A 21,153-nucleotide genomic window follows, 5' to 3' on the forward strand; every position below is an offset into this window, starting at 1 on the left:
GGAGCGCAGTCAGAGCGCGGCGGCAGCGGCAGCGGCAGAGGCGCCGCGGCGGGGACCAGCCCAGAGAGACCCCCGAGCCCGCGGCACAGGCGGCGGCGGCGCTGAGCGGGCTCGACCAGCCGAGCAAGCGGCGGCCCCGGCTCCTCCTCGTCCGGCGCCAGCAGCCCGCGCCCCGCGCCCGCACTCGGCCAGCCGAGACCCGCCTCCCGCCCGCCCGCCGGCCTCGTGAGGGACGCGCCGAGCCGGGCAGCCGAGAGCGGCGGCGGCGGCTGGGAGCGCGTCGGGCCCGGGCGGAAAGTGCCTGCGGGGGGCGGGCGAGCGCGCGGTGCCGGCCGCCCCGGGGCTCGGCGCGGGAGCCAGAGCGGGAGCCGGCGCGGAGCGGGACGCCGGGTCCCGAGCGGCCCGCGGCCGGGGCTCGCCCCCGCCCCTCCCTCCTCTCCGGCGGCGGCGGCGGCGGCGGGCGGAGTGAGCTGCGGAGCCTGGAATATGGTCGGGGAAATGGAAACGAAGGAGAAGCCGAAGCCCACCCCAGATTACCTGATGCAGCTGATGAACGACAAGAAGCTCATGAGCAGCCTGCCCAACTTCTGCGGGATCTTCAACCACCTCGAGCGGCTGCTGGACGAAGGTGAGCGTCTCCAGGGCCCCGGCCCCGGCCCGACCCCCGCCGGGGCGGCCCCTTTCCCCGCTTGGGATGGTGGGGAGGGCGGGAAGGTCACGGCCGGGCGGGACCGAGCGCCGGGGGGACGGGGAGGCCGGGAGGGCGCACAAAGGGGGCGCCGGGCCGGGCTTGTGGCGGGCGGGCGGGCCGGGGTGGATCCGCCGGTGCCGGACGCCCCCTGCCCGGCCGGGACCCCGCGCCGCTGGCGTCCAAGTTTGCGCGCGGCAGAGGGCTGCGGGGTGAGCCCTGCGGCCCCTCTAGCTTTGGCGGTCACATTTCCGAGAGGCCGGCGGGGGCCGCGCGGACTCGGTGGTCCTCGCCGAGCCCTCCCGAGAGCAGGCCCACGCCGCGCCGCCGGCCTGGAGGACGCGTGTCCCCGGCGCGGGCCCCGCTCCTTCGCTTGGCCTCCCGAGCCTGCTCTGCGCGGACCCCCGCTGCCCCGCGTTCGGGAGCTCTCCCCTCCCGTGAGGACTAAAGCGGGGTTTCGTGCTTGGGGAGTTGGTGCAGCTGGTAAATACTAAGTGGAAGTCAGCGTGGGGCTCGTTAGTTTAAAGAAATTCCGTAGGAGACCGAAATTATGCTGGCGTAGCCGACAGGGAGGACGAAGTGACGGCGAAAAGCACTTTTTTCCCTTTTGTTTGGGGAAGCGAGAACTGTTAGGGAGTTGAACTTCACTTTTCGGGGGTGGGGGGGGGTGGAGTGCGAAATAACGCGATGACAGATCGGAGCGCAGCCTGAGTTAGAAGAACTTGGGCGGAGGGTTTGCTCCCGGGGACGCAGCCGCCTGAGTTTGTAGGACGGGGAATCGAGACGTTTGGAAAGGGCGAAATAAAATTGAGCCAAAGTTTCCAAAACGCTTTATGGAGCGCTGTGGGGAGTGAAGAATGACAAGAAGATTAATGTTGACCAACTCTGGAATTTCCTTAAGAAGTTCTCATAGTAGTACCTGAAGTATTAATTTCTAGTAGCTGTGGGTTTCTGTGGACGCCTAGAGAAAAAAAAAATGACCACAAAAAAGTCTGTTTCGAAAATCGACTAGCCAGGAGTTTTTTTTGTTTGTTTTTTTTTTGTTTGTTTGTTTTGTTTTTCTGCTTAGAGGTATCACCGGAGGACTGTGTAAAGGAAACTGAAAACTATAGGTTGAAGAGATGAACAATGGAGTTTAGATTTTTCGCAAGAATTTCGAGATTTTAAAAATAGAGTCGGGGAACAGGAGTTTGAAGCTTGGGGAGTTGGAATGTCACTAGAGAACAAAAGGCCGGAAATGTTTCCATGATAAAAAAATGGTTAAAGAAAAATCCCAGGAGTTCTGTTGTCTTGAAAGTCATAGAAACAACTTAAAAGTAGAAAATGGTTAGGTGTTAACGGCTTTCTCGTTGTTTTGCTTCCGTATGTTAAACATACAGCACTCACCAACATTGAAATGGGCATTTTCCACTGTTGGAACAGCAAATCTGTTAATTTCAAGTTGCTCCAGAGAAAACCTGAGCTGTCCCTTTAAGGAGTTCTGCTTTTCCTATTTGTGTTGGCATTTGAAAGATTGTGGAGGCAGAAAACTTTCTGGAATGTCAAAAAAAAAAAATTGCTGGAACTCTTAAATTGAGTATTTCCAAATGTGAGCGCTAAGGGGCGCCAGTTATTTTTTAACCATGAAAATGGTTGGAACAAAATGTGTAACATACTCAATCTGACCTATATTAAATTTAGTTGAAACTTCAATTATAGATTATTTGATTTGTCATCATGTGTTTATGTAGCGTTTTCGAACATTGAAAATACTTTCCTTAAAATTATTGGCATAACTTTATGACGTCTCAAAAATAACACTCTATCTTCTCCTTGGCATATTTGGTTAAGTTAAAATTTTAGTAGTATTAGTAACAATTTATGATGAAAGTTTTTTTTCTTGAGTGCAGTTGTTTAGAAGGAATCCTTTATCGACGATAAAATGAAAATAGGCCTTGACAATATTTAGGGTTAATTAAAATTAAATTGCATTCCTGAAATGTTGAATTCAAAGACTAATAGGAGATTCCAAAAAAAAGTTTGAAAATACTTTTACCTTATGTATACTATTTAAAAAGCTGCATACTTTTGAGTTCTTTAGTTTTAAAAGGTTTCTTGTGCTTTTATGTTGATCTAAAATCTCTAAATTTAGAGCTGATTCCTTGTTATCAAGTTTCCAACCTTAGGCTTTAATAATTTTTAATCTTTCAAATCCAGAAATTTCAATTATGTCATTGTCTCTAACAAAGGCTTCTCTGTGGTTGGAAATAGTACTCGTTTGCGTTTTAAATGTAGGAGACCACTATGATATCTCCTAGATAATGTTTGTTTCCCCTTCCCCTTTTAATGTAGTTTACTCCATCTCTCATCTTAATCTATCTTTAGTTTTAGCCTTGTCAATTTCCCAGTGTAAAGATTGCTTCTGTGTGGCATATAGTATGTTTAAAATGGGCAATATAATGACGAGGAAGTTTGATTGTTTTTTATCAGAGCAGTACAAACATGCAGGAAAAAGGGCTATTCCTTAGTGTGGAATAAGCTGCTTCCTGTAATTGTTAGCCTTGTTATAAACTTAATTTGACTTAAGAAAAATATTGGTTTCTGAAGTCCATCACATTTTTTTTTTTTTTGGATGATTTAATTGTGAAATTTGGCATCTTGTGCCTTACCCCTTTGTGGTTTGTCATTGTCCAAAACAAATTAATCATGACTTTTGTTTCTGGTTAGGCATTACTTTTTTGTTGTTGTTTTGCCTATAATGCTTGGCTGAAAAATTACTTTTACATTTAGATAAAATTTAGTAAAAATTTTACTTTAGTGATTGGTTTAATGAAGTTAACATCGTACCTAGAGTAGATGTGTTTTCTGATAATTAGGAATTTTAAATGAGATTTTACATTTTTTATTTTAAAATATTTTTCAAAGAATAAGCTTTTAAAAAATGTGCTTGTCAGCCTAAGAATTTCCATTTGGCTAGTTACAAATTTGAGGATTAAGTGTGCTGGTTTTCCTAGTTGATGAAGACTTGGATGTTTTAGAATGAGTATTTCAATTCCTTGCCAAGTTAACCTTTAGTCTCTATCTTGACTGTGGACAGTCCTTTTGTTTTACTGCTTGTTTTTGTTTTGTTTTGTTTTTTGCTGTTGCCGGTGGTGGGGATGTGTGTGCCAGCTCTTCCACTGAAGTATCTTCAACACGGTTGTTTTTTAAAGTTGTGAATACATTTTAGGTTGGGCCCGTCATATAAAGGGCATAAACTTGAGTTTGAAACCTTTTATTGAAGATAGAGATGATTATAGGATTACACATAAAACCTAGGTCTTAAACTGCCCTACCTTTAGAGAGACGTTTTCAACTGAACCCTTAGAGAAGATAATATATGGTTTTTAAAAAAACAAACTTTTTTTGTCATGAGAATGAAACAACAGTAGTTGAATGCACATTGTTTTAATAAAGTTTTGTAATTTAGAATCCAGAAGGTGAAGAGTACAGTCTATTAGACTTAACAATCCTGTATTAGGGGAAAATGGAGAACTAGTATTTTAAAAGCAGATTTTGAGTTTTCAATTTTTTAGGTGGAGGAGGGGTTAAAGCTGCTGATACAGAAATAAAAAATGTGTAATGAGGAAGAACAGTCTAAATCGTTTTATGGTGGATATCAGAAAAATTACTGTGTGGCTCAGAAAAGAGAGCAGATGGATTAGAATGCCGTATTACTGATTTGAAAATATATTTTCATTTTCCGATGGTCTTTTTGTGTTTACAATAAACTTTCTGTCTGACCTGTTTAGTTTGTACCCTGCCTGCTCCCTCTCCTTTAAATATATGAGTAAAAATATTTTGTTAAAACTTGCTTAAATGGTTGCTATTTTTTCATGTTAATGTTTATTTTCACTTCTTTTGCCTGTTATTGGATGTATCATAAGGTTTTCTTACCATCATTTTTTTTTCCTGAGAATTCATTTACAAAAGCTTTGACTTAAGAATTATATAGTTGTTGGTATTGAGAGGACTCTTGCTATAGAGAGTTCTTACAAAAAGCTTTTCTTTTTGTCTGAAGAAGCAATTGTTGTTGTCAGTAATCATCTTCTGTAACAAACAGATTTTAAGGTGAAATAATCTGTTCTTTAGGAACTAAGATTTTGCTTTTGTACACAGCCCTTGAATTAGTGGTAGCAAGAAGGAAGCTACTATTTATAATCACTTCTTTCCATTATCTTTTCTCACCCAGGAGGTGTCAGCAGCTATATATTGGCAGTCACGGAAAAGATCAATTGTATCATTATGGGGCATTTATTAAACATTCATTCTGTACTTTTAAAGCTAAATTCCCCTGTAGGTGGAAGGTGATTCCGTTGGAAACTGTATCCAGTTTACATGTTTTGTAGTAAAAGTTGTATCCGACTGTAACACAGTTGATAGAAATAGGTCTCTTTGCTAGTCACATTTACTATAGTATTTGGGATGGACACTTTTTCTTAAATGACTGAGAATGTCAAGTTAAATCAAGTTAATTTGACTTCTTAAATGCTTTATGCACATTATATTTCTGTTAATGCTTCACTAGTCACTGTCGCTGTCCTGGAGCTGATTGAAATTGGTCAGTTTCCCATAAGAGCAAATGGTTTTTGGTTTCCTTTTTCAGGGAAATAGATTTCTGTGATGAAAAAAGTGAAGTATAATAAAACCCTCATGCTTTGACCCGGCCTTCACTGAAGCATGATTCAGATTCTTTTTCTGAGGCCAATATACTTAGACATGTAAGGGCTTTTCTTTTGTTTTTGTTTTTGTTTTTTTTTTTTTCTTTTTGGTGGTTTTTTCTTTCCCTTTTTTTTTTAATGGTTTGGTTTGGTTTTTATATCAAGGGAATTACACCAGTGTGATCATAGGAGCAACTTTTTATAAACTGACTGGAACTACAGTTTAATTTACTTGAGAAATTCAGTGTAGCGAATACATTTGTTTGATTTATTTGTTTGATGTTGCCGTTGTAGCAAAATTTGCGCCTCTCTGTTGGAGATGGAAAATGCTGCGACATTGTGGGTTTTTGTTTGTTGATAACTTAAAAGGCAGCCCACTGAGCAACTTTCTGCTATTGGTATGTCAGCTGTTGTGAACCTATCCAAGGTTCTATTTTAAGGCCAAGGGATGGGGAGTGGTGAGTGGGCCTATGTTACGAGGTCACACAGATATATACCAGCTTTTTATTTACATGATCAACAGGACTTCATTTTTTTTCTCCAGTCCCTCCTGTATTTGACATTAAGACAGCTTAATGTGAATTTTAAGTGCAATAATGTGTTGTTTACCTTTAATGATAACTTTTAGGGAATATTTATACCCCTTTAAAAAAGTTTTGAGCCCAAAATAGCTAGATTATTTGGTGTTTTACAGTTATATTTTTTACTTAACAGAAAAGCACAACTAACAATAAACTTTTATAGTGAATATAGTTTGTTATGTTAGTGGGACTGTTAAGAAATTTGTTTATAACCCCAGTCTGTGTTAGGTACTACCTTCTATGGAGTGATCATTATAGTTAGCATTGGAATATTATTACCTGTCTGCCCTCTTAAAATTACTTTCTTGAAGGTGCCTACCTTAGAGCCTAGCATACACTTCTCAGATGTTTGTTGAATTAAACATGTTGACATCTTACCTCCTTTTTTGATTTCTAGTTTCTCAAAGATAGGGTGTGTGCACATGGTTTAAAAAAAATGACAATCCAGAGGTGACATTAGAAATACTGTCTAATAATTTTAAGAAACGAAGCAGTTGTGTGATTGTTGATAGTTTTGTGCCCTTAGAGGAAAAGGCACTTGTATTTTTTCTTAAAAATAACTTAAAAAAAGTCATGTTATTTGTAGTACTTGCTGCCAAGGTGCTTAATTTTACTTTAATGTCATTGTTGGGAAGGAGATTTAGGAAGATAAAATTGCTTTACTTAAATAGTATAGTTTCTTGTCAGTCCTTATACCAAAGGGTATCAATTCGTAAGCAGAGAAAAACTACCAGTGCTCATCTCAGCTCTTGGAAAATTTTGGCATTTATGGAATTATATAGGTAAACTTTCCCCACCCTGTTAGTTACCCTTTTAAAAGTCCCCATGTATATAGTTCTTGTACTCCATGCAGGGCACAATAGATAGGAATGATTTCTTGTCCCTAAGTGCTGCTTTGGTGTGTTCAGGATAAAGACGGTATTTGAGTGATTTTAGTTTAAAAGAAAGCTGAGTATAATCATATGTGGCTGATTGTCATTTAACACAAATAGTTATGTTTTTAAACACAGATGTGTCTTTAATTTTAAACAGTGCCATTACTTAGAAAACTGATAAATTGAAGCTTTCACTTAGCTGAAACTTAGCTCTTTTATTTCTTTTTTTTTTTTTTTCAGTTGGAGTCTCGCTCTGTCACCCAGGCTGGAGTGCAATGGCGTGCGCTCGGCTCACTGCAACCTCTGCCTCCTGGGTTCAAACAGTTCTCCTCCCTCAGCCTCCCGAGTAGCTGGGATTACAGGTGCCCGCCACCAGGCCCGGCTAATTTTTGTATTTTTAGCAGAGACGCGGTTTCACCACGTTGGCCAGGCTGGTCTCGAACTCTTGACGCCATGATCTGACTGCCTCGGCCTCCCAAAGTGCTGGGATTACAGGTGTGAGCCACCAGGCATGGCCAGCTCTTTTATTTCTAAACTGTTTATTACTGTGCTTTAGCAGTAACAGTGTTTGAAAATCTGTGATGAATTTTTAAAAAATATATTGCAGAAGTATTTATCTAGAATTCTTACAATTAGCAAGAAAAGGACTGCACTTAATGTTTTTGTCTTCAGTTCCTTGATGCAGAAACTCTAGTTTGAAAATCCAGCAATCCTATCAAGTCTAACAGAATAAATTATGTTCATAAAGTTGCTTCATGTATTAGTCCAATATTTTTATAGAACTAAATTTTGAGGCTGGGGAAATGAATCGATTGTAAGATTTATATCACATTATTTATTATAAGCAGAATGTGTCATATTCTGCTTAGCAGATAAGCAGATATTGAAGTATCAGAAAGAACATCATTAGTCGGGTGTGGTGGTGTGTGCCTGTAGTCCCAGCTATTTGGGAGGCTAAGGAGCGAGGATTGCTTGAGCCCAGGAGGTCAAGGCTGCAGTGTTATGATCGTGCCACTGCACTCCACCTTGGGCAAAAGTGAGACCCTGTCTTAAAAAATAAAATAGAATAAACATCAAAATGCAGTTACATCCATAAAGTGGCTCCACATTATGGTCACAATGTAAGTAAAGGGCATGTGTGTGCAGGCATTTATATCTGTAAGTGAAGACATGCAGTGAATGTGAGCTGGGCTTTGTGAGTACTGGGGCTGGTTAAGTTTCAGCTGAGAAAGGTTGGCCCCTGGATTGAATAAGTAGCAGGCCTTAAGTAGGCACCTTGCTTTTGCTTTAGTGCAAGAGAGGTCATTGTAGAGACTGGGCCTGATCTCCTGGTCAGTAGCAAATCATTGGGGAGCCCTTGGTTTTTAAGCTGATTTTATAGTTTGAAATATATAGGAAAAAAACAAACAAAAAATAGTAAATTTTAAGAGTAGAATTAGGGAAATGCATAGTAAAAAAACAAACATGCAATTTTAAAATTTGAAACCGAGCCAGGCGAGGTGGCTCACGCCTGTAATCCCAGCCCTTTGGGAGGCCAAGGCAGGTGGATCACGAGGTCAAGATTTCGAGACTAGCCTGGCCAATATGGTGAAACCCTGTCTCTGCTAAAAATTAGCTGAGCATGGTAGAGTGTGCCTATAGTCTCAGCTACTCAGGAGGCTGAAGCAGAAGAATCGCTTGAACCTGGGAGGTGGCGGTTGCAGGGAGAGGAGATTGTGCCACTGCACTCCAGCCTGGGTGACAGAGCGAGATTCCATCTCAAAAACAAATAAAATTTGGAACCTTTTCATAAACTCTTCAATGTCATAATTTTACAGGGTCTTAAAATTACCTTGCAGATTATATCAAAGAATTGTGTTTTAGAGCTGCAGGGGACCTGAGAGTTGGGAGTATATCTTCATTTCATAGATGCAGAGACTAAGACCTGGAGTGGTTGTAACTTGGTTTGTCTCAAGACAAGTTGGCAGCAGAGCTAGAGCAAGACACTCACTTCTCCCCTCTGTTCCATTTTGTGGCCTGCTTCTCCACAAGGGGAGCTGGAGGGAAAAACCTAGAGTATTTCCATATGCTAAAAAGCTGCTGCTGTTGCCTCAAGTTGTGAAGGTAAAGAAGAAAAAAAAGCAAATGGTTTTTTGCTAATTCTGTGATATGCTGGTTTTGAACAAATGATGGTCAGATTCTTAGAACTAGAATTTATTTTTAATGATCACTTTGTAATTAAGAGGCTAAAAGTGAGAAAGCCGTTTTTAGAGGATTTCAGCTCATTCACTTCTTTGAAAGCAAAGGCTAGAGCCTCAGTTTTTTTAATAATGTAGTAAAAATTGTTGCTGCTATTATTTTTAGTACTCGAGGAAACATTTTTGATTGGGTGATTTCATAGAGAAGTATACTATTGCTAAGTGATTCAAGTCAGGAATGTATACTTGTATCAGTTTTAGATCAGCATGGGGTGAACAGCCCAGTGATATATCAGGTAGATAACTGAAGAGTGACACCCAGGAGATGGATGGTTATGAATTAAATGGAAACAGTGCTGCACCAGGTAGCCACCAGGTAGCTACCACATCGTATTCCTGATGCCAGCATCTGGAGGATGATTGCTCATTTCAAATAATTCAAACAAATTAAATGTAAACCACAGTTCTTTGCTGTGTTACAGTAATTGTATCCCTTTGATACAGTTGTTACATGGCAGGTGAATACATTTTTTTAACAAAAAAAATTTCAAACTGGGATCAAAAAAATTACCCTGAAACCACATCTAATTGTCTGTTGTCGCTGATTCCACCATGGTTGCAGTGATGCCATTATCATGAGAGTATTCAAGTTTTAACTCTGTATGTGTGCGCGTGCACATGTGTGAGCCAGCATAAAGATGAAATGAATTTATGTTTTTGTGCATATGCTAATGAGACCCTGTGGTGAAGTGGTAAGCATTCTTATACTATAGACCTGGGATCTAATCATGACTCTGCAATTAACTGGTTTGGCTATCTTGGACGAGATAACTAATCTCTCTGAACCTCAAGCTTCTTCATCTGTGAATGAAATTATCAACTGCCCTGCCAACCTCAGTCCAAATACTCTGAAGTTGATGGGTATTCAGAAGAGCCTCTCATGCTATAAAGTAGCAGCATCACTGCCTTTTTTTTTTTTTTTTTTTTTTTTTTTTTTGTGAAACTTGCTCTGTTGCCCAGGCACTGGATCTTGGCTCACTGCAACCTCTGTCCCCCAGGTTCAAGCAATTCCTGCCTCAGCCTCCGGAGTAGCTGGGATTATAGGCGCGCACCTCCACACCCGGCTAATTGCTGTATTTTAGTAGAGACAGGGTTTCACCATGTTAGCCCGGCTGGTCTCCAACTCCTGACCTCAGGTAATATGCCCGCCTCGGCCTCCCAAAGTTCTGGGATTACAGGTGTTAGCCACTGCCCCCGGCCTGCATCATCTGCTTTCTATCAACATTTTAAAATTGTTTATGATAGGATAAACAATTAGATAAGCAAAGCAGCTTTTAGAGAATGAGAAAAGAAAAGGAAAATGTATCCATGTAGGTTCAGCTAGTTTTTATGTGCATGAGAATCACTACTAACATTCTGGTAGTTTAGAGGATGTCACTTTGAGCTGAACTATCTAGTTATGTTTATTTGAGAAGTGGAACCTGAGTTGGTATTAACAGCTGGTATGATTTAATGAGGTGAATGGGAAGGCGGAGGATGTTCCAGGAGAAGGGAAGGTGCAGCAGTGCAGCACAGGAAATAGGTACGGATTTAGTTAGTTGGAATGGCAAATGCATAGATAGAAGTAGTGGAAATAGAGACTACAGAAAGCAGACCAGGTTAGGGCTAGATTGTGGTGGGCCTTGAAGGCCAGAATACATAGTCTGAATTTTATTCTGAAGGTTGTAGGGAATCTTTAAGGCTTGGATTATTTGGGAGTGTCAGAATGAACTCTTTGTGCATAAACTGAGAATAATGTATACAATATATATGGGTTTAAAGTAGACATTGGATGAAGTGTGAAGAGTCAAACTATTATGTGGTTAACCCATTAGGAAAATTTTTTGAGTAGTGATATTTTCTCAAAATAGTATTAATAAAAAAATTTATATTGAGTTTTCTGTATTTTAAACTCCTTAAATATTTTTTAAAGTGTGTTTTAACTAGAAACAAGTCTTTCTTTTCCTTACCTACAGGTTAGTGTATTCACCCTGAAGGATTGAGAACATGTGGGGCTCATTTGTTTAGCTGTCAGCCCAATTTTTAGAGAATTGAGCTTTCATTTCTATATGAGCTAAAGACAATTGAAGAGACTCTTGGAGAAAATCTTAGGAATTCTTGAATTAATTTGCCTTGAAGAAAATTTTGTCCCAATTTCAGAGATCCTTTAAATATGTTTTACCAAGCTTGATGCGGACTTTTAAAATTTAATTGTGTTAATTTTTGTGTTTAGTTATTTTAGGTAAATGAGAGATATCTTGACATTCTATCCGTAGAGAGATACATATTTGTGTGTCTTTAAAAGTTAACACTTCCTTACATAGTGACATTACACTGAACAAGATGGATTAATCCTACAGATAATGTAATAACCAGTCCATATTCAGATTTCTGTAGTGGATCCCCAGATATTCTTTATAGTTGGATTGTTCAAACCAGAATCTTATTCAACACCGCTCATTAAATCTGGTTGTTACACCTTTTTAAATCTAGAACCATCTCTCTCTCTTTTTTTTTTTTTCCAAATGACATTGATTTAACTGGTTTAGGGCTTGTTCCCTTATGCCCTGTGTATCTATTACATTGGAAGCTAGTTCTAAAGTAGGTTCAAGTATAGCATCTTCCACTAGAGTACTTCATAGGTGCTGCTGTGTACTTTTTTTTATCACATTAGGAGGCACAGGTTCTGCCATCAGATAAGGAAAGATTGATACCTGGATTAGAGTGGTGATAGATGGCTCCTTGTACTTTAAAGGTAGTTGTTTTTTTTTCCTTCTTGGAACCAGAAGGTGCCCCATCGACCAAGGGTGCCCCATCGACCAAGGGTGCCCCATCAACATTCACACCATGGTTTTGACCAGTTTTTTGCCTGAATCAGTTTCATTAGAGCTTGCACCATGATGATATTTTAATTCTGCCATTCTTTCTGCAATTACTTGGCATCCTTTGAAAGGTACAGCTTTCTGACCCCAACACGGAAATACATTGCAATTTTGAAGTGAGTTTCTAATGGGGCAAGCCAGATATGTGCTGCTGCTTATTATTATTTGGTTCTCAAAGTAAAGTGTTGATTTGCTAGCTGCTTCAAATGGAGACCAATGAATTTTTTCTCTTTTCTAATCATCATTGTAGACTCATGGATTTCATAGATTCAATGTACTTAAGTCAGCTATAATTAATTTTGATGTTAAAATTATTACAACTTTAGCCATTGATAATTAAACTGGCTTCTGTGTCTGTTGAACTCGTGCTTGCTTTCTGGGGCAGCGTTATGCCCCAGGCTCCCCTTGTGCCTTGTCTGCCTTGCCTGTTCTGGATCTAGATTTGGCCATTTCTCCAATAGGAATGGTATGAAATACTTGAATTTAGGTCTTAAACATGTTCATTACTCTCAGGATGTTATTACTTCTGAGCCATTTTCTATGGAGAATTTTGACTTTAAAATTCATTCATTCATTTTTATATTTTCAATTCAATTTTAACGTTATTGTTAATTTTATATCTTTTTTTTTTTTCTGGCCACAGCTAAACTAATGTTGTTCTTGATAGTGACATACTTTTTTGCTTTATTCTACAATATTAAGGAAAATACTTTCAAAATAACAAAATTGATAATATTACTAATAACAGTAAAACTATCTTTAAAAATTTTTAATTTGTTTTAGACATGTTACCAATAATAGATATAGCCAGTGACGCATTTTTCTGGTTGATGACAATTATTTTCCTTTTCTTGGGGGGGGGGGGGCCTCATTCTGTGTATACCAAGTTTTAATTTCTACTAAATCTTGTTTTTGACTTTTTGATGCTGTCATTTATTAGCTGTGTTCTTTTGTTGTACTTCCTGCTTCTATTAGCTTTTATGCTCAGAAGAAATGGAAAATACACATATATTTTAATGTCAGGTGCGTGCGTGCGCATGCGTGTGCGTGTGCGCGCATGCGTGTGATGGCAATATGATCCAGAAAGATAACTTATAAGGAGATGGTTGTTTATACTAGTGCTTTGCATCTTAAGCACGAAGGGTAGGGAAAAAAGAATATGACAGGCAAAATGTTTCAATTTAGTGAATTCTTCTGAATGATATCGGTAAAAGAATATATATAGATCTTTAAAGCTTTTAAAGTCGTATGAAGTGGGGGAAACCTCATAGGTAGAAAGTAAGTCTTAAAATTGTATTTCTTAGTAGTTGCAAAATCTCTACTGCAAACTTGTTGTCATTAAGAACTTTTAGTAGTAAGGAACTTATGTTCCAGCAGATGGGGATATTAGTACACAAAAGAGAGCACTCAGTGATTAAAATGTGTTGAGAAATAACCCTTTTGCCAGAATAGGAAAATGTTCTCCTTTAAATTGTAAAGGAAGAGTTGCTCAGGAATATGACAAATAACAGTTACCGAATTGAGTATTTTCATTGGCATGTGAAAAAGTTGTCATAGTTCTTTAAAGAACTTGTCTCTTTAAGAGACTATATGTTGGTATGTTGACCATATTAAATGTAACTAGTTTAGGACATCAGATTGATTGCAGCTATTTTCTGAAATAGTTTCTGCCTTTACAGCTCAGTTGTTTGAAGGGTTTTTGTTTTGGTGGGTGACTGAGTCACATATATTGAGAGGTATCCTGTTCGTACATTTTCTTTGTAATTATAAAGTCTTTAACCAGGCAATTTATTTCTGTTTATTAAAATAAATCAGAAGAAAATGTGTCATAGTTTACTCTATGTTATATGAAGAGAAAGTTCTTTTGGGGATCATAGTTTTATCATAGTAATAAAAAATTATCAGCAGTAAAAAGATAATCTTATCTCACTTTTTATTATAGTTTATAGCATTACGACATACTTTGTTAGTTTTTTTAGTAGGTAAATACTACATAGATTGCTTTAACATATGCTTTGCAGTTGTTGAAATACTGCTCATTTAAGTTCCTTCTTAGATGTGATTCAGAAGTGTACTTTTATTTAATGTATTTAAGTTATATTTTCCTAGTTCAGTTATATTGAGCTTTTTTTTTTTTTTGAAACTGTCAAGGCAATTTAAAATACTCTTGCCTTCAATGACTTGAAATTGAACTCTGCACAGGAGAGAAGAATATGTCTTGTTTCTGTATAGAGAACCAGGGAGGAAGAGATTGACTTTGCCACCTTTGTAACTGATAATAACTTGCATTTTAGTCCCTGCTCCCCAGCCCCACTTTTTTCCTTTTCTGTTATTCCTAAAATGTAGAGAATTGGAGATCGATCCACAGATTTTCAGTTCATCTTTGGCAGTAGCATGGTTTGTAACTTTTTTCAGTCCTGGGAGAGGCAGTGGTGAGGGCACAGAGATAGCGTAGCACATTGTCTTTGAACCTTAATGGGAATTACTTCTTTTCAGGGAAATATAGGGATGGCCAATTTTGTCTATACATTTTAAGATTGTTCTTAGAGAGTTTATGAGAAGCTTGAATTTCTTTCAGTAATCCTAAAAACTGTTATAAAGAACTTCTTATTTATCAGAAGAAATATACCTTATTGGGAAAAAGTAAAATATATCAATTAAAAACTTAAAAGTACTCATCATGCACTGATAGCTGCTCTTAATGTTTTCCTTCTAGTGCCCCCCCGCCCAGCACCAGTGTTTATGGATGTAGCAAAATTGGAATTACGGTTTTTAAAAAAATAGTATCATGAGCATTTTTCCTTGCCATTTCGTATTCTTTGCAGATATGATGTTTATAGTAATATATTTCATGCTGTCGAGGTATATTATAATTTACTTAACTAATCTGTTGGACTTGCCACTTTGCTTTCAGGAAATGTGTGTAATGATAGCATTAAGTGGCTTCAGAAGTTACTTTTTTAAAAGCCTTAAGTTACAAAATATTGTAACTGGGCATTATGAATACCAAACTCTTATTTTTGCAATGCAGTTAATCTGAAATAAGCATTTTATGTTGCATTGCAGTATAAAATGGTTGTTGGGATGCAACATGTGATTTTCAAATAATGTCAGAGTTGCATATTTCATGTATTAGTTTTTAGTGATTTAACATACTTAATTGAAACTTTTCATTCTATTCTAGGCTGTTTGGTTGTATGCTATTAATATGTGTGCGATGTTATGAGGGACACACTAAAGCTTCAAATTCATTCCTTCAAGTTATCTCAGTAGTTGCAAAGAATATAAAAATAAAAGTAACAATAGAAATATAAACATACCAAGAAGACTAAAGACTGGTGCTGAAGAGGGTGCTTTTGGCCGAGGAGGCTATGGAATGTTTCAGGAGAGGAGGTAAAATTTCACTTGGCTCTTAAAGGACAGGTAGGATTGAAGTGGAGAACAGATAAGGGAGTGGTGTTCTAGATACAGGGAACAGTGTTCTTGAATGTGGGAACATTCTGAGTAGGGAGGCAAATAATTCTCTATTAGAGAGAGCTTTTTATACCTTTGGTCTTAGCTTTTTCCTTTTTCTGCCTCCATATGTCTGTTTTGAGTCCAGGTTTTCTTATCTCTATCCTGTACAGGCATTATATTATAGAGTGATGTATTAATGTGGTAGATCGCTATGATTGCTGCTGTCCTTCTCTTCCCTTCATTTTCAGATGTTCTTTTTTCTTGACTTTGACTCTCTTTAGGTTTTTGGAGAAGAGGGGTATCTTACTGCCTAACTTTTTATTTTAACTATTGTTTATCTGTATGCTTAATTTGGCTTTTTATTTTTTTTGTTTTCCTAGTGCATTTGGATTTTACTTAGCTTTTATTATGAAGCCATGTGTTTCAGTTTTTTTCTGTATGTGTAGGTGATTGTATGGGCTTATGAATTGATCAGGAGCATGGAGGAAGAGGTACATCTGGATTAGTGAGTGTGTGAATTCTTGAGCTGATGGGCCTAAGCTCTAAAGGATAGATGAGTTGTCAGCATATTCTGGTCTAGACAGTATGGCATAGTTTTTACCAGTATGCCTTCTTTTCCCCGTCTTGCCAGTTTGCTTTTTACTCTAATGGCTTGAAAAAGTATAGGTTAGGTTGGAAGTGAGAGAACAAAAATCTGCTAATTTAACTCTGAACAAGGAAGGCTTCAGGCTGATGTTTGAAAAGTGTGTTCCATGGAATACTGGTCTCCTGAGGTAGTCTGAGAAAAGAAGGGTTCTGTAGTCCAGAAAGTTCTGCATACTCCTTTTGCGAATTCAGGATGTGTTGCCATATTAAGTCTCCAGGATTTGCAGTCAAGAAAGTTAACTTGGTTTAACTGAGCATTTTCTGAAATTACTTGTTTAAGGAAATATGTTTTTTCTTCCTTTTATTCTTGGTACTAGTTCTGAGGATATGTTACGGGAAATTTTAGGGGATTGTTAAAGACCTGTGGATCCTTGGGTGGAGGCAGGTTTAAACAATAATTGAGAATCTTAATTTTGAATGAGAATGCTGGCTCAAGTCAAATCAAAGTACCCCTTGGAAAAAAAAAAAAAAGTTATATTATTCCACTTAGGTTGGGCTTCAGGTTTCAATTGAAAGGAAGCAAGAAAACTGTCCTTGTCTGGCTTTCATTAAATAACAATTCAGCCAAATGATTTCACTAATGAATTTTGTTTAACTCAAATGCATTTGTTATTTAAATAAAAATTAAGATGTGCTGTTTTTTAAAAATATAACTCTCTAAATGAAAAAATTAACATAGAATCCTGCCAGCTTAAACATCAAACTGAAACTTACTTTAAAATAGGTATATACAGAGAAATATGCTCATGTTGTAACTCATGCCTGGTTTACATTTAAATTTTTTTAAATTTGGGAATGACTGAATTGTGAGGTGAAGAGGAATTAGTAAATTTTGGAAAGAAAAATACTTATCTTTGTTAGGTAACTTAAACAAACATTAAGATGCAATTTTGTGAGATCTGTCAGTAACACCGGTTGAGTTTTTTCTATGATCTTAGATTTTAATCTATTAATAGAATATATTATCTCCCCTCATTCAGTTATATCACAAAGTTTTGGTGACCTTTGTAGCCTTTATAAAAGGGAAGTCTAAGGGTGGATAGTAGAATAGCATTTTATTTGAAAGGCCCTAAAGATTTTTGTAAAAAAAAAAAAAAAAAATTCTTATTAGAAAAAAAAACCCTGTAATTCTGCAATTTTAAAGCAGGTGTTTATTTTAGAGATCATAGACCCATTCTTCATTATATATGTAAATGCTGTTCCTTTACAAAGGATATGAATAAATTTTATAGTTTAGAAACTGCTGGTTTCAGGCATGTTAGGTAATTTGGCTCTTGGGACAGAAATATATTTAAGTTACATTATTAACAAGTAAGAGTACCTTTGAGCCTGATCCCCTCTAAGCAGAATAATGTTATGACTGATAATTGTGTAATGTGGCTACCTTCTGATGTGAATAGTCTTAATTAATTTAATTCTGTTTTGCTAGAAGTATCTACCCTCAGCGTATTTTAAACTCTTCCCCCAAATAAGAATACAATCAAGCATTTAATGCACAGTCATATTATCATTAAATTGATGTTAAACCAAAGACAAACAAACGTTCTCTTAGGTAGTGTCCATTAGCATTTTCCAGCAGGGTGAATCTAGGTCTAGGAACAATTCACTGAATATTTGCCTAAGTGTTTCACTGTCCATGTTTTACACAATATAAATAATTTAAAATCCTTTAAAAAAAAAAAAAAAGAGATGGGGTTTCACCCTGTCTAGGCTAGAGTGCAGTGGTGCTATCATAGCTCACTGCATCCTCTAACTCCTGGGCTCAAGTGATCCTCCTGACTCAGCCTCCAGAAAGGTAGGACTGCAGGGGTGAGCCACCATGCCTGGATAATTAAAACAAAATTTTTTTTTGGTAAGAGACAGGGTCTCACGATATTGACCAGCCTGGTCTTAAACTTAAGGCCTCAAGTGATCCTCCCATGTCAAGTGTCAGCCAGTAATTTAAAATGTTTTGTTAAGACTAGTCTCTTGAGGCAGGGTGCAGTGGCTCACGCCTGTAATCCCAGCACTTCGGGAGGCCGAGGTGGGCGGATCACAAGGTCAGGAGATCGAGACCATCCTGGCTAACACAGTGAAACCCCGTCTCTACTAAAAATACAAAAAAAAAAAAAATTAGTTGGGCGAGGTGGCGGGCGCCTGTAGTCCCAGCTACTCGGGAGGCTGAGGCAGGAGAATGGCGTGAACCCCGGGGGGCGGAGCCTGCAGTGAGCTGAGATCGCGCTACTGCACTCTAGCCTGGGCGACAACGAGACTCTGTCTCAAAAAAAAAAAAAAAAAAAAAAAAAAAGAGTAGTCTCTTTATTTCCCCAGTTCCTTATAAATCTGAGTCATTTGCTTTGGAATAATGTGATAAAAGTCTAAGATAAAGGATTGCTAGACTAATATTTAGACATGTTTGTGTTGATGTTCTGTACAGGTTGTAGTTTTATAGGCTAGAATAGACTAAATTTTAAAGGGTGATTAGTTAAGAATAGACTAAATTTTAAAGGGTAATCTGAAAAGACTTTATATTGTTCTTTTGTGAATGTTGAGTAAAAGAAAATAACCCAACAGGGTAGTGAGTAGAGAGATAAATGAATCCCTTAAGAGAATGATAGTAATAAAGGCAGGTGGAAGTAAGATCAGAGTTAGAAAATCTTAGATTTGTTTTAGGTTATAGGAAAATTGATTTATTTTACATGTTGGTAAAAGGCACAAGAGGCTTATTTTTACATTTTACTTTCATCAAAGTGAAACTTTTCCATGTGATTTTTAAATTGGAACACATTAACTGAATGGCATAGGATATATCACAGTGATGTTGTTTAGGTACATGGTAACTGCAGATAGGTCTCAAGTTGACCACGTTTGAATGTTACATTATTACTTTGTGGATATTTAAAGACAGATGGCTTGAAGCCTGAGAAGGGGGAAAGAGTGAAAGTATAGGAGCAAGTGGTGGTAATTTAAGAAGATCCTCAAGTAGAAGTCTGATTTTGTGATTTCAGAGTCTCTTTGATTGTTAATGTTACTATTATTAAATAACAGGTACGTATATCCTAACAGTATAAATATGAACCAGAAAAATAGTATAAGAATGAACCACAGGCCGGGCACGGTGGCTCATGCCTGTAATCCCAGCATTTTGGGAGAACAAGGTGGGCAGATCACGAGGTCAGGAGTTTGAGGCCAGCCTGGCCAACATAGTGAAATCCCGTCTCTACAAAAAATACAAAAATTAGCCGGCTGTGGTGGCACGCGCCTGTAGTCCCAGCTACGGAGGAGGCTGAGGCGGGAGAATCACTTGAACCTGGGAGGCGAGGTTGCAGTGAGCTGAGACCACGCCATTGCACTCCAGCCTGGGCAACAGTGAGACTCCTCTAAAAAAAAAAAAAAAAAAAAAAAAAGAACCACAAAAGGTAGCGTGTCTTGCACTTTTAAAATGCTACCTATAAGGATAAATATTTTGTTATGAACTCAAAATATGTACATATACATTTGTATAACCCAACAATTGAAAGTTTCATGAAATAATACTTGTCTGTACTACCTATGATGCAGTATACTATTTTTCTATTCTATTTCATTTTTAAAAAGGTTGGTTGTGATTGATAATACTGATTTAGTGGCTTGTGTGCTGTGCAGTCTTAGCAAAACTGATGTTGACTCCTGCTGTAATTTAGTTTTCAAAAAAAAATTTTTTTTTAATCCAGGTCTTTGCTGGGTGCTGGGGGGATACAAAGATGGACAAGACATAGTCTAGTGCTCAAGGAGCCACACAGTGGCATGGAGAGTAATGAAAATAGAAGCTGCAATGCTGTAGCTGCTCTAACAGAGGCATGCCCAGCCTGAGATGGAAGGGGCCACATCATTTCCTAGCAGCAAGATGGCAGTTTCTTCTAGGTTCACAGATTGCTGCATATAATCTGATAATCCCTCTTATGACGGGCTTACCTTGATGGGAAAGTTAGTTTTTTACCTAGATTTTATAAAAACTAAATATCAAGTTTACTTGAAAATAAGATATTTTTGAACTTTTAGCTTACTGGCCAAGTTTGTTAAAAAATAAATATTAATCTCGGCACTTTGGGAGGCTGAGGCGGGCGGATCATGAGGTCAGGAGATCGAGACCATCCTGGCTAACACAGTGAAACCCCGTCTCTACTAAAAATACAAAAAATTAGCCGGGCATGGTGGCGGGCGCCGGTAGTCCCAGCTACTCAGGAGGTTGAGGCAGGAAAATGGTGTGAACCCGGGAGGTGGAGCTTACAGTGAGCCAAGATCGTGCCACTGCACTCCAGCCTGGGCAACAGTGTGAGACTCTCAAAAAAAAAAAAAAAATAAAATAAAATAAATGTTAATTATATAGATAATCTTTTAAAAAATTAAATTTTACAAATGAGTAATATTTTCCTAAATATGTCATAGGAACTAGCTTTAATATTATTGTTGGAGAAATACTTCTTTCCTGACTTTTTCCCCCCTCGGTATTGTGACTTATTAAGAAAGGTAAAGTCAGGTAGAAGTTTAATATGAAAATATATTTGATTATGTGTACAGATGGTAAATTAAACTGTAAAATAAACCATTAACTTTTTAATAATGGAATAAAAGATGGATACTTAATTATCTAACACTTAAAAATGATTTTTTTTTTTAAATTGCAACCTGTGTATATTCTGTATATTGACTTTTTATCTCACGGTGAATTCACAGTAATACTGAATCTAGAAGTTAATAGTTGCATATTATCCAAAAAACATAAAGCATGACATTTCTATAGAATTTAGTTTCTGTAAGTTACGCAATTGTTACAGGTTTTTCCTGTGAAGGGTAGGCTACTACATCAGGTTGAAGAAGCTAATGTCGGAGTGAATGTGGTGGTTGCCTTAGAATGATTTTGCCGGTAGCAGTGAAAAATGTTTTCCTTATAGTTCTTGTGCAGCAGGCCATGGAGTAAAGCACATTTTTATAATAAAGGTGATGAATTTAATCGCAAACTGGCAGCCAAATGGAAATTGCAGACCTTGATACTGGGAGAAAATTGCCTATAAAGCAACTCTTGAGAGAACAGGCTTTAAATTTATCCACCCATTTTGACATTGAGGAGAACATTGGAATCATAGGATATTTTGCTTGGCCTGCTTAGTTC

General features: G+C 38.2%; 1 protein-coding gene across 7 annotated transcripts in view; it reads left to right on the forward strand.

The window, feature by feature from the left end:
• Window positions 1-5: 5 nt before the first annotated feature.
• Window positions 6-21,153, forward strand: part of QKI (QKI, KH domain containing RNA binding) — a 163,725-nt gene continuing 142,577 nt past the window's right edge. For 3 of the 7 annotated variants that reach the window (XM_032162108.2, XM_032162084.2, XM_032162100.2), the window contains exon 1: window positions 6-628. In XM_032162108.2, the coding sequence (XP_032017999.1) occupies window positions 487-628 (142 nt within the window). In that variant the 5' untranslated portion in view covers window positions 6-486. The remainder of the gene's footprint in view (window positions 629-21,153) is intronic. The other 4 variants (XM_032162090.2, XM_058435661.1, XM_032162133.2 and 1 more) reach the window with 2 other exon arrangements.

The sequence above is a fragment of the Hylobates moloch genome, unplaced genomic scaffold, assembly GCF_009828535.3.
Source record: "Hylobates moloch isolate HMO894 unplaced genomic scaffold, HMol_V3 SCAFFOLD_2, whole genome shotgun sequence".
Lineage (NCBI taxonomy): Eukaryota > Metazoa > Chordata > Mammalia > Primates > Hylobatidae > Hylobates > Hylobates moloch.